Here is a 13680-nt window from a genome sequence, read left to right as displayed (position 1 = left end):
CAAACGCAAGAAAATCGATCAAAACGTGTTTTAATCAACTGAGAAATGCCATCATCGGCGAGGCCTCGAGGGCCTCGAGGGCGTCCTGTTGGAGCGCCATCAGCCGCAGGGCTCCTTCGGCTGCTCGTGGTTGATGGGCAGGTAGAAGAAGGGGACCTGGGGGGGGCAGGGGTGTCCACCAGAGGACCTCCAGTCGGCCTCTGCGTCAGCAGCAGGGCTGCAGCCGACCGTCAGGTTTCTGGACAACGGGATCTTGATCTGAAACCAAACCTCTCTGTCCTGAGGAGACATGAGGCCCTTTCAAGGTCAAAAGAACCCGCTACCCTGTTTGGAGGTGAAGATCAAAGGACTAAAGACCTCAACATCTCACCTGTTTGTCTCTGACACACTGGATCTCGTGGATGTCGCCCACATGTGGAACCAGAACCCGTCGGACCTCTGACACCTGGACACAAAGAGGAAGTCCTGATGCCTCTCACGTCTGTGGTCGGCTCGGCCTGAACTCCGCCCACCTGCCTCCTCATTCACCAAACATCCCTTCGTTACCTTATAGGTGCGATGACAGGACGGCGTGATGCCGGCGTCCTCCAGCACCCTGCACACAAACACACCCTCGTACTCCTGAGGACCATGAGCACCTGAGCCCGAAGCATTAGTGTGGGGGTGTGGGGGTGGGTGTGTGTGTGTGGGGGTGTGTGTGGGTGGGTGGGTGTGTGTGGGTGGTGTGTGTGTGTGGGGGTGTGTGTGGTGTGTGTGTGTGTGGGGGGGGGGAGTGGGTGTGTGTGTGTGTGTGGGTGGGTGTGTGGGGGTGTGTGTGTGGGGGTGTGTGTGTGTGTGTTGTGGGTGGGTGTGTGTGTGTGTGGGTGGGTGTGTGGGTGTGTGGGTGTGGGTGTGTGGGGGGGGGGGTGAGTGGGTGGTGTGTGTGGGTGTGGTGTGTGTGGGTGGGTGGGTGTGTGGTGTGTGGGGGGGTGTGTGTGTGTGGTGGGTGTGTGTGGTGTGTGTGTGGGGGGGGGTGAGTGGGTGTGTGTGTGTGTGGGTGGGTGTGGTGTGTGTGTGGGTGGGTGTGTGTGTGTGTGTGTGTGTGTGGGTGTGTGTGTGTGTGTGTGTGGGGGTGTGTGTGTGCTCTCACTGGTCAATGTTAAACTGCCGTCGTAGTTTGAGGCAGAGCTGAAAGTATCTCAGAGGTGAGTTGATTCCTTCCACACACGCTGCACAGCTGCCATGTTTCCTCCACTCGTTCCTCCTGTCGTGCACACGCAGACACGGCTTCATGACCACGTTACCGACCTCACACATGTCGTTATCACGTCTGTTAAACTATTGCTTCTAGTTTCTCAGGCGGATTAATACTGTGTCAGAGTAAGGCCGCACCAGAACTGGAAGCTGGAATTGTGTCTCAGCAAGGACGGCCAGTGGACCAACAGCTCTGCTTCCACCTCCTGCCAACATGCACCACATCAGCCAATCAGCTTTCAGCGCCGGCTCGCGTTCGCACGTTGCGTCGGACGATGCCACAGTCGACTCACCTGGACGTCTGAGTGGAACATGGGCCAGCAGTCGCAGCACCTGTCCTCCCGCACCGGCCTGCAACACAAGAGATCTGCTGGTTTCTTGCAGGCCCATCGTGACCTGGGGTCACGTGACTAACGTGCCAGAGACAATTACCACAGGCCGTGAAGAGTCCAGTGGTTTACGCTCGGAGGAATCTGGCAAACACGGCCTTCACCCAGGGACTGAGGAAGAAGAACAGGAACATGTTCCCTCCTGGTATCTTACGTTAGCGTGACAATGGTCATTGATCACCTGACAAAAGGCTCCGGGCCACTGCAGCGTCAACAAGAGGCACCTCCAGGAGCATGATGTTGTGTCCCCCTGGGAGCGGCCATATTTGTAGTCTTGTAACAGGACTTCCTGAGCATCAGCGTTGTCAGGAAGCTGCAGCAGAAACAGAGCTGCAGAACTGACACTGACCAACAGGGGCAGCGCTGAGCTCTGCATCCTTGGAACAAGCCACCGGTCCAGAAACACTGACCAATCAGAGAAGAGCACTGTCATGGGATGCAGCAGCACTGACCAATCAGAGAGGAGCACTGTTACGGGATCCAGCAGCACTGACCAATCAGAGAAGAGCACTGTTACGGGATCCAGCAGCACTGACCAATCAGAGAGGAGCACTGTCATGGGATCCAGCAGCACTGACCAATCAGAGAGGAGCACTGTTACAGGATCCAGTGACACTGACCAATCAGAGAGGAGCACTGTCATGGGATCCAGTGACACTGACCAATCAGAGAGGAGCACTGTCATGGGATCCAGTGACACTGACCAATCAGAGAAGAGCACTGTCATGGGATGCAGCAGCACTGACCAATCAGAGAGGAGCACTGTTACGGGATCCAGCAGCACTGACCAATCAGAGAAGAGCACTGTTACGGGATCCAGCAGCACTGACCAATCAGAGAGGAGCACTGTCATGGGATCCAGCAGCACTGACCAATCAGAGAGGAGCACTGTTACAGGATCCAGTGACACTGACCAATCAGAGAGGAGCACTGTTACGGGATCCAGTGACACTGACCAATCAGAGAGGAGGACTGTTACGGGATCCAGTGACACTGACCAATCAGAGAGGAGCACTGTTACAGGATCCAGTGACACTGACCAATCAGAGAGGAGCACTGTTACGGGATCCAGTGACACTGACCAATCAGAGAGGAGCACTGTTACGGGATCCAGTGACACTGACCAATCAGAGAGGAGCACTGTTACGGGATCCAGCAGCACTGACCAATCAGAGAGGAGGACTGTTACGGGATCCAGCAGCACTGACCAATCAGAGAGGAGCACTGTTACGGGATCCAGCGACACTGACCAATCAGAGAGGAGCACTGTTACGGGATCCAGTGACACTGGCCAATCAGAGAGGAGCACTGTTACGGGATCCAGCAGCACTGACCAATCAGAGAGGAGCACTGTTACGGGATCCAGCGACACTGACCAATCAGAGAGGAGCACTGTTACGGGATCCAGTGACACTGACCAATCAGAGAGGAGCACTGTTACGGGATTCAGCAGCACTGACCAATCAGAGAGGAGCACTGTTACGGGATCCAGTGACACTGACCAATCAGAGAGGAGCACTGTTACGGGATCCAGTGACACTGACCAATCAGAGGAGCACTGTTACGGGATCCAGCAGCACTGACCAATCAGAGAGGAGCACTGTTACGGGATCCAGCAGCACTGACCAATCAGAGAGGAGGACTGTTACGGGATCCAGCAGCACTGACCAATCAGAGAGGAGGACTGTTACGGGATCCAGCAGCCGCGTCTCTCGATATTTAAAATAGTTGCAAACTGAAGAATTTCAAATTAAAACTCACTTTCTTGAGTCGTCAGGGTTCAGGTTAAATCACCGTCAAATGAGTCCAGATCCTGCGTCTGATGAAAGCAGAGCTGCTCTGACAGGATTCAGGTTCCTCTGAAGCTGCAGCAGGAAGTGAAAGAGAGAAGTGACGCAGGTGTGTAGCAGGTGGCACGTTCCTGCAAAGGAAGTGGTGCGACTTCCTTTTCTTTTTACAACTAAAGTATTATTGGATTTCACAACTGATCTCAATAATCAAATATTGCACATGTGTTTCCAACAAACACACAGGTGAGTTTCCAACAAACACACAGGTGAGTTTCTTTATAAAATCTTTAGTGAGTTTCTGTCTCTTTAAATCTCGGCTGCAGTTTGTCCTCAACATTGGAAACAAGATACGTGTCCTCACTTTCCATGAGGCACAACAGGTCAACACACTCACACACACACACTCACACCCCCACCCCCACACACACACACCCTCACACACACACACCCTCACACACACACACACACACACACACACACACACACACACACACACACATACACTCACTCACACACACACACACCCCCACACACACACACACACACACACACACTCACACACACACACCCTCACACACCCCCACACACACACACACCCACACACACACTCACTCACACACACACTCTCACACACACACCCTCACACACACACACACTCTCTCTCTCACACACACACACACACACACCCTCACCCACACTCACACACACACACACACACACACACACACTCGCTCTGGTGACAGCAGACATGAATCAGCTCCTGGTAACTACGGCTTTTATTTTCTCTCTTTAATCCTGAAGTTTCTTCTTCTGCAGCTGCTGCAAACATCACAGCTGATTAATTAATCGATCGGCCGGTGATTGACCTTTGGGTCGGCCGGTGATTGACCTTTTGGCCGGCTGGTGATTGACCTTTTGGCCGGCTGGTGATCGACCTTTTGGCCGGCTGGTGATTGACCTTTTGGCCAGCTGGTGATTGACCCTTGGGTCGGCCGGTGATTGACCCTTTGGTCGGCCGGTGATTGACCCTTGGGTCGGCCGGTGATTGACCCGTGGGTCGGCCGGTGATTGACCTTTTGGCCAGCTGGTGATTGACCCGTGGGTCGGCTGGTGATTGACCCTTGGGTCGGCCGGTGATTGACCCTTTGGTCGGCCGGTGATTGACCCTTGGGTCGGCCGGTGATTGACCCGTGGGTCGGCCGGTGATTGACCTTTGGGTCGGCCGGTGATTGACCCTTGGGTCGGCCGGTGATTGACCCGTGGGTCGGCCGGTGATTGACCCGTGGGTCGGCCGGTGATTGACCCTTGGGTCGGCCGGTGATTGACCCGTGGGTCGGCCAGTGATTGACCTTTTGGTCGGTGCAGGTACTGAATAAAACAGACAAACAGGGTTAGGGTTATTTGAACTGCGACACCTGCAGCGGTCAGTTTAAGTTGGTGCTTGTGTCGACCTCTGACCTTTATTCAGTGTCAGGACTGCAGGGTGACCTTCTGATTAGTTATTGAAACTATCCCGCTGGCACTAACAGAATAAATAAATCACAAAAATGTAATTCCTCCTTTCTTGTAGATCTTGTAAAAGACAAGAGCAAAATTTACTTGTTTTAAACTTGAATGATAACAGACAACTTTGCATTAGATTTATCAAACTCATGGAAATTTAAGGTATTCCATACAGTTCAGTGTTCAATGTTATCTGACTCTCCAGATATGAATTAAAGGCAGAATTGTGTTTTTAGAGTTGCTCACGTCTGCCTGAGTGGCTTATATTTGGTTACACTGCCATTTGAAAAATAAAGAGAATTGTGACAATGAAAATTGCTTTATAATAGTGTACATTTGCATGTAACCTTTCTGGTTAAAAAAACATCAGAAGGATCTACTGGCCCCCGGGCATCTTCACGTTATCAAACCTGGCCCTCTTTGCAAAAAGTTTGGACACCCCTGCTTTAAAGAGATCGACTGGCACACATTAGGACTCAGTAATGCTGTCACTGATCACTGGGGGGAATCATGTGGTAAAACTGGACAAACTGGCACAGGAGCAGAAGCGATATGGATCCGATCGGGTTCAGATCGGGCACCAACACACCCTAGTCACCAACGAGTCCCCTAAACCCAAGAACTGGCTGTTATGCTCTGGTGAAGGAGTCACGACAGTTGATGAAGTTACCAGATTCAGGTTAGCACTGAAGGATAAAGATACTTAATAAGTAATTGAATAAATGCATTGAATTTGTAAGGTTCCTTTAAAATTACACACATTTTGGGTTTATAAGGAAGTAACATTTGATGAGCTTTAGACTCTGTAATAGATCACATTATCCAAGCCGATATATTTACGCTCGTTATGACTGACCCTCAACACTTGTGGGGTCACCTGGCCGAAGTTTTTAGTCGCGTATATTTTTTGACAGATGCATCGGTGAGTGTCAGTAGTGAGGATGAGGATGAGGAAGAGCCCATCATCTCTGACCAGGGAACGTGTATTAGACCTGCATCGTACATGACAAAATCACATTTTATAATCATGACAGGTTACCTTATACAGAAATAAACCTTGCATCTGATCCGTTTTGTTTTAAATGATAAAACAATTTAATAAAAGTTCGTTTGTGAGAATTCTTGGTTCAGTTCATATGATGTTAATTGAATAGTGACAAATGTTCTCGAGTTGATGATATGCCAACATTTTTATTATTATTATTTTATTATTATTTTCTTCTCAGACAGAAAATTGCCAGATTTTCTTTTCCTGAAATAAACAACTGTCAAATAATTGGTGACAAAACTATAAAAAACACAATCGGCCTCACTCACTTCTTGTTTTCTTGTCCTCACGGGACGGCTCCGTCTTTCACTTCTGGCTGGCCCACATGGGACCGCCCCACTTTTGTGTCTTACTGACATGATAAAGGTGGAAATGATTAGACAAGCACAAAAGTGAAGAAGATGGTGCTTAATTCACAGCCATGTTTCACAAAACTAGCACTGCCCTGTAGAGCTGCCAGCCTGCTGACATCAGTAAATGTTTCGCACATTGTTTCTGTAACACTGTTGCCAGAGGGGGCGCTGTTTGTACATTATGTCGATGCTCCCTTGTGCTTCCAGAAAACTGCATTCCTGGCCCGCAGAACATTCACCACTTCTGCCAGACAGCTGAGGAACAAAGTTCCCGAAGCCCAGAAGCTATTCCAGGTAACAAAAGCCAGTTTTAGCAGGGGCAGGATTCTCAACCGGTTATTTGAATAACGTTCACATGATCAATGAAGAAAAATCAGGTGTTCAGATGCGTCAGAGTTTCTGCCATGTAGGGATATTATTGAAATATTGAACACTGTGATATTAGATTCTGATCTGAACTAAACTGACACCTGGACCCTGGAACAGAGACACATTTTTCCCAACTTCTCTGGTTACAGGAGGACAACGGGTTACCGGTCCACATTAAAGGAGGAACCAGCGACGTGATGCTCTACCGGGCTACCATGATATTATCTGGCATAGGTGAGAGAGTCCATCAGTTATTCATCAGAGGATGGGGGTGGTTTGGGTTCAATAACAAAAGGGACTACTTGATCAGTGGGTACAACCATAGCTATTACAAAAGGTTAGCATGATCTCAACTACGGGCAGATCACTTCCTTCCCCCTCTGCAGTCAAGGTGTCACCTGTCTGGAACATGAGCAACATTTAAAAGCTCTCTCATCCTTGGTGGAGGCAACAATCACCATAATGCCTTCATGTATAAGAACTCCAAAATTTCATTAGAACCAATGTTGAACATTTTTTATGAAGATTTTGAATTGTGTGTAAATCAGATTGTTTTTTAAAAGGGGCGGCAGATGGGTTAGAGGTCAAGAGGTCAGTCCTCTGCTACAACTTTAAGAGGTTTCCTTCCTTCCCGCAGGAACATGCTACTCTCTGTACTGGCTGCTCTTAGCCGCTGCACCTCAGAAGAATGCTTAGAGGTGAAACATGGAGAAGATGCGCTGCCATCATGCCACACTGACGTCTGTCAAATCATCTGCTGGGAGTCAAACTTTCAATAAAATGATTCAAGCATTTTAACTGCATTCAATTTGGAATTGTCAATTTTTGATGTTTGAAGTTGAGCTTCCTCGAAACGTTCAATATCATAATTAGATTAAATTAGGTTCAACTTTATTGTTATTGCACATGAACAGGTACAAAGCAACAAAATGCAGTTGAGCATCTAACCAGAAGTGCAACAGGAGCAGTAAGTGCAGATATAATAAGTCATAAATACGTCATGTGCAGCTTGTAGTGTTACAGTACTTTACAGTGATTTACAGGTTGTCGTATGAACAGATTTCACAGATGGGTATGTACATTAAATGTCTTAGACTATAAGTGCAGAGACTATTTCCATAAAGCTAGAAGAAATGTGCAAATGATCAATTAGGGTTAGAGTTCTGAAGTGCCTACCTGAGGGCAGGAGGGAGAACAGTCTATGAGCGGGGTGGGAGGAGTCCTTACGGATACGGATTCAATGCAGGCGGCACTTCTTCTGGACATCCTCGATGGCTGGAAGTGGGGTCCATGTGATGTGTTGGGCAGTTTTCACCACCTGCTACAGGGCCTGACTGTCACACAGCTTGTTAGGGTGCTTTCTATCACACAGCCATAAACATTTACCAACGCCCCAGATGCGTTTCAAGCCCTTGTAAATGACGTCTTCTGAACCCTCAACCGTTTTGTGTTTGTGTACATTGATGACATTTCGATTTTCTCCCAGAGCATGGAGGAGCATGTGGGTCGTGGCAGGTCTTGACCAGACCTTCTTGACCTTGACCTTCTTGGAAAAAAAATTGCCAAGGCTCGAAAGTGTGATTTCCTGGGCCTTATAATCCAGGATGGTAGCATGAAGGCAGACCCAGAGAAGATCAGAGCTGTGGTGGAGTGGCCAATCCTGGCATTCCTGAGGGAGTTGCAACGCTTCCTGGGTTTCGCCAACTTCTACCTCAGGTTTGTCCGGGATTATAATAAAATTCCCATCATCTTTCTTGGGTGGAATACGCCCACAACACCCTCACCTGTTCCGTGACAGAATTGTCCCCCTTTGAAGCCTCTGTGGGATACCAACCTCCCCTCCTCTTCCTCCGGGAGCAGGAGACTGCAGTTCCATCTGTGCAGGAGTTCTTTCAGACGGCTCGGGAGACTTGGAGAGCAACAAGGTCAGCCCTGGAGCGCACCCAGTACACCAGCTGGAGTTTGGCCAACTGCCACAGCCAACCAGCCCCCTCCTATCAACTTCGACAGTTGGTCTGGCTGTCCACCTGGATTATCTCATTGGCCAACAAATCCTATAAGATCTCTCCCTGCTTCATTGGACCCTTCCCCATCGAGGGTATCATAAATCCCTCTGCCGTCCGTTTGACTTTGCCAGAGTCCATAAAGATCCACCCGACTTTCCATGTCTCTCAGCTGAAGCCTGTATGGACCAGCTCTCTGTCCCTTCCTTCCGAGCCCCCGTTGTGTTTCCTGAGTTTCCCCGCTTAAGAGTTTTCTGCAGATTACCACTACTAAAGTAAAAGTACTAAAGTATAGCTTTTTGTCGATCATCCTTGGCTGTTGTGGTCTCTGCCTTTAGGGGTTCAGTTTGTGTCTGCTACTCCTAACCGTGGGTGGGAGGCAGTCCTTCAGGTGTGCCAGGATCAGCCGCCCAAAGCACTTCATAATGATGGAGGTGAGTGCTACCGGGCGGTAGTGAAGCTCACTTTTATCAGTTCATTCCTCATCCTAGCGCTGGTGCCTTCATTCGAATGTGACTGTAGAGACACTTCTACTTGCTGCTCTCTGTTCAACAACCCACTGTTTGAGTTTGTCCTCCAACTGTGGCCATCTCGCTTTGTTTCCTCGGAAGCTCCGTTGAGTCTTCTTTACCTGGCGCAGGTCGTCTTGTTGCTTCCTCCACTTCCGCACCATTGACTCGTTAATGTTAAATTCTCTTGCCGCTGCTCTATTTCCATGTTCAATTACGTGACTGATAGCCTTCAGTTTGAACTCTGCGTCGTAAGCGTGTCTCTTGCAAGTAGTCATTTTGGGGTCTTTACACACAGAAATGGTTTGGGACTGGACTGGAATTCCTATTTATCGTTCTTACTGCTGTTACTTCGGCCAAGTCTACTGACTAAGGTAGCCGCGATTAACCAATATTACCGTAATCCATATAAAAGGCGCACCGGGTTAAAAGGGGCTATTAGTTCTAGGCTATTAGGTGCGCCTTATAGTCGTGAAAATACGGTACTTTCCCCACAACTGCCACTGGCTGAGGTGAAATATATTGTGGGATACCTAGCTGTACCAAGTCTACATGAGTCACATATGATGAATTCTTGAATAAAATATTGAATTGGAACAGTATTTTGGAGGCAACAAGAAGGTGTGAACAGGACAAATTAGTATGCATGTCGAGAAATGATATAGGACTAAGATCAAATACATTTATTAATGTTTGAGATATAAACTTCACTCCTATGATGTTGCTTAAATGTAAATTGATCAATGTAAACTATATTTAAACATACTTCAGCATTTTGCAGTGTATTTGAGTAAAATTTTAATTTTAATTTTGACAATACCATATGAATGAGGAACCTAATACAAAATGAAAAGCAGCAAGACCATAAAAGACAATTTCTGGACAGGTGTTGACAGTGGACACTCTCCGTCCATCAGTTTATTTATTTTTTGAAATAATTACAGTAGAACCTAATAACACTGGGTTCTCCTGAAGACATAACTAAAATGCTGTTAGCAGATCGCCATATTAACAGCAATCCAAGAAGATCCAAATTTAAAGGAGAGACTTATGTCAGGATTGGGTGAAATGCTTCAAAAGAGTTTATCTGAAGCATTGCACATACCCGAACACACTGATGATGTTTCTATAAGGTTTGTAACGGACATGATCAAAGAGAAGGTCAATGAAGGGCTAGACGCAATCTTCTCCGGTTCTCCTCAAAAAATCACCACTTTATGTTCACTTTATTCGATGATTTTTATTGTCACCAGTGTGATGAAGAAGTTTGCCCTGAAAGGTTAAACATAGGAAGGATTCTCCAGTTGAGACCACAGATGTGGAAAATGCAGTTACTGATCGTGGTCTTCATTCCTCTCTCAGCAATGAGTGACCTGGGAAAGCGTCCTTGGATGTAGCAGGCACCTGTAGAGGTCTGTGATGTTGGGCTCAAATGGATAAAGGCTGATTAAAACCTTGGTTATATTTGCTTTGTTGCTTGAATGATAATTTTATATTAAATACACTTTGCATATTTATTTTATTGACTTATGTGCAGTTATTTGACCTATGAGTAAAACTTTAACCTGAAGACTCAGTATAGAATCGAAAAGACAAGAACAAAACCCCCAAATATGCAGAGAGACACGTTGACAGCGGACACTCTTCGTCCATCAATTAATTTATTTTTTGAGAGAATTACAATTGAACAGTGGAACTCGTTGACCTTGGGTTCCCCTGACGACACAACTCGCATTCTTTTAGCAGATCTGGTTTTAGAGCTGATAAGTTCTGTGACTGCGGCCGTAGCGACAACAGTCCAAGAGGATCCAAAATTAAAAGGCGATGTTCTGTCAAGCTTGGAAAAATCAGTGCCGGAGAGTTTATCTGAAGCTTTGAACATTCCAGATCATGCTGATGATGCCACACTGAGGAGTCTAACAGACATGATCAAGGAAGAGGTGAAAGAAGGGCTGGACTCAGTGTTATCCGGCTCTCCTGACACCATCACAAAGTCCCTCTCTATTAACTTCATGATTCTTTTTGCCACTGGTGTGATGAGGAAGTTTGGAAAAAGGGTCCAAAAGTTATTCAAACCCCAAAAGGTTAAACAGAGGAAGGATTCTCCAGTTGAGACCACAGATGTGGAAAATGCAGTTGCTGATCGTGGTCTTCATTCCTCTCTCAGCAATGAGTTAAAAGAAATCGTCACTCCTATTTTGGACATCGTTCCAGATAAAGATTACGAAGAGGTCTTCACAGAGACCGCTACAGAGATCCAGGAACTATCAGAAGACATTGAAATCTTTCTGAGTGAAAACAAGGGGAAGAAGAATCCTTTAAAACTTTGCAAACGAAAGATCATAAATTTCTTCGCCAAGTGTTTTCTCAACGTTTGGATCCATCGCTTGATCAGCCGGCTGAAGAAACAACACCCGTGGCTGAGGACACCTGATAGCAAGCACATAGCAAGGTCAATCGTAGTCACCGTGACATCCTGGCTTGAATGCGACGAGCAGAATTCATTAGTACTTGGGTTCCACACAGTGACCAACGATGAGCCCCTTTTCACCAAAACACTGAGTGACATCATCTACCAAAACTTGTCACCAGAGACTGTCAGCAAAGACACTCAGAGGAATAAAGAATTATATGCTGACATCAAGAAGAAGGCCTGGAAATTTGAATCCTCAATGAACTGGTTCCTGAAAAGTCTGGTTGTAAAATTTGCTGCCAAGGTGAATATTCTCTCACCAATTCTGAAAGATCCGTTAGAGGACGCGGAGGGTGCCAACAGTAGCCTAAGAGGAGAACTGCAGGCTTCAGAAGCTGAGGAGGCACTTGAAGATAGAGCGGATCCTCACTCTGAGATTGAGCAAGCTGAAGAATTGGATACATTTGTAAGCGTGGAGGAACCAATAGAAGAAGCTCCAGTTTCTCTTGAAAAACATCTAGACAGCTATGCACCCCCGTCGGTGGTTGGAGTGGAACCACAAGAAACTAAGGAAGTGGAGTCAATGAGAGCATTTGTCCAGTTTTTAATCGAAAAGATTCTCAATCACATTCACCAAAAAGCAAACATTGTGCCTCAGTACAACGATGAAGTCCTCGGTGCTCTCCTTGCACAGGTCTGGCCCCAAGTCTGGGATAATAATGCACATTTAAGTCTGACAGAGGAATCATTTAACAAGATGGACAAAACAATCCACAAAGCCTGTAAAAAGCTGGGCAATCCGAACGAGGTCCTGTTCCTACTGAAGTACTCGGAGGAGTCAATCATTGAAGAACAAATGGTCCGTATTGCCAAAAAACTCTTGGGGCCATCCAGAAAACCAAACATCTTCCAGAGATTCTGCTCTTTCCTGGGCTGAGTTCTGTGGCGCTCCTCATGTTGGAACAGAGGGCTGAAGGACTGCGACAACAGGAAGAGTTCCCCAAGATTTAGCACATTTGTATTTCCTGGTTTCCTGAAAACAAGTGCCAAGATATCTTAATAAAATAAGTCATTTGGGCCAGTAGACTCTGGGTCAATTCCTAAAATAAACTAGTTTGGACCTGAATCCAGGCATAAATTCTCATTCTTAAATTCTTTGACTGCTTGAAGTGTTAATGTAGTCTCTGAAAAATGACTTGCTCAATTGTTAAAGTTCTTGTAATTAGTCCTGGGGTGGGGGGTGGGGCCAACAGGCAGACATGGGAGGGGCAGGGACCGGCCAAAGGGTGAGGCACACCCTCACCACTTCTGTGGAATTGTCTAGTTAGTGACGCTATGACGGGCAATAGCAGCAGTGTGTATAGCCGCAAGAGCCCTGCTGTCACTTATGACCTGGGAAAGGGTCCTTGGATGTAGCAGGCACCTGTAGAGGTCTGTGATGTTGGGCTTGTTGAGTATTGTCTTTATCTTGTTGTTATGTGTTTCACCATATGTTCCTGTCTTCCCTTAGAAGTTAGGCAAGGTAGACTAAATGTAATTAAGAACAGAGACATTTGCAGGATTGTTGTTTGATCTACTGTTATCTCAGGAGCCAGTCAGGCAGGGGGTGTCAAACACTCATTGTAAACAGGACATCAGGGGGTTGATGATGATCACATTTGCATGAAGAATGGGAGCTGGCCACCTGGGAAAACAATGGAAAAGAGGAACCCCTACCAACACCGCAGGGGACTGGAGGAAGAGGACGAGGACATCTCAGCAAGATCTGGATTGGATTGCATGGACATTGTGAATTTGCATGTGTGTGACTATAAAGGACTGGGCCAAGGGATAGTTAGTTTGTCAGACTTCATGCCCTGACGATTAACTCTGTTGTTGGTAGGGTTATGAACTGGCCCGGAGCTCTGTAATATTTGTATCTGGAATTGGTTCTATTGTCAAATACATTTTGAAATTGGTACTTTACTTCTCGAAGTCTTCATTCAACGAACACGCGGATCGGCAGCTACATACAGGAGGTATTGCGATCCAACAATTTGGTGACCCCGACGTGATGAAGAGAGAAGTCAT

The 13680-nt window shown here is 47.0% G+C and overlaps 2 protein-coding genes across 3 annotated transcripts; one reads left to right on the top strand and one right to left on the bottom strand.

Moving 5' to 3' along the window:
• Positions 1–14: 14 nt before the first annotated feature.
• Positions 15–3527, bottom strand: rnaset2l (ribonuclease T2, like). 2 transcript variants are annotated; one of them, XM_057050545.1, is made up of 9 exons: positions 3384–3527; positions 1804–2027; positions 1666–1733; positions 1527–1584; positions 1372–1439; positions 1130–1243; positions 547–595; positions 371–445; positions 15–279 (listed from the first exon to the last, which is right to left on the bottom strand). In XM_057050545.1, coding segments are annotated over exons 1-9 (837 nt in total). In that variant the 5' UTR covers positions 3385–3527; the 3' UTR covers positions 15–99. The 2 variants fall into 2 exon arrangements, with proteins under 2 accessions (XP_056906525.1, XP_056906524.1); XM_057050544.1 differs by having other exon boundaries at positions 1804–2069; positions 3384–3484.
• Positions 3528–4012: 485 nt separating this feature from the next.
• On the top strand, positions 4013–7488 carry LOC130535478 (cytochrome c oxidase subunit 7A2, mitochondrial). Its single transcript, XM_057050557.1, has 4 exons — positions 4013–4175; positions 6524–6610; positions 6835–6919; positions 7323–7488. Exons 1-4 carry the CDS (start codon positions 4161–4163, stop codon positions 7379–7381), a joined length of 246 nt encoding a protein of 81 aa, XP_056906537.1. The 5' UTR covers positions 4013–4160; the 3' UTR covers positions 7382–7488.
• The last annotated feature ends 6192 nt before the right edge of the window (positions 7489–13680 follow it).

This window comes from Takifugu flavidus, chromosome 12 (assembly GCF_003711565.1).
Source record: "Takifugu flavidus isolate HTHZ2018 chromosome 12, ASM371156v2, whole genome shotgun sequence".
NCBI classification, from domain to species: domain Eukaryota; kingdom Metazoa; phylum Chordata; class Actinopteri; order Tetraodontiformes; family Tetraodontidae; genus Takifugu; species Takifugu flavidus.
The sequence above is the reverse complement of the archived record's forward strand: the minus strand, read 5'-3'. Positions and strand labels throughout refer to the sequence as shown.

Bases quoted from the DNA above. Each gene is read 5' to 3' on its own strand.
- rnaset2l (XM_057050544.1), bottom strand. The intron at 596-1,129 runs GTGAGAGCACAC...GTTTGTGTGCAG, and splicing joins CGGCAGTTTAACATTGACCA to GGTGCTGGAGGACGCCGGCA. The intron at 280-370 runs GTGAGATGTTGA...ATGTCTCCTCAG, and splicing joins AGTGTGTCAGAGACAAACAG to GACAGAGAGGTTTGGTTTCA.
- LOC130535478 (XM_057050557.1), top strand. The intron at 6,611-6,834 runs GTAACAAAAGCC...CTCTGGTTACAG, and splicing joins AAGCCCAGAAGCTATTCCAG to GAGGACAACGGGTTACCGGT. The intron at 6,920-7,322 runs GTGAGAGAGTCC...TCCTTCCCGCAG, and splicing joins CATGATATTATCTGGCATAG to GAACATGCTACTCTCTGTAC.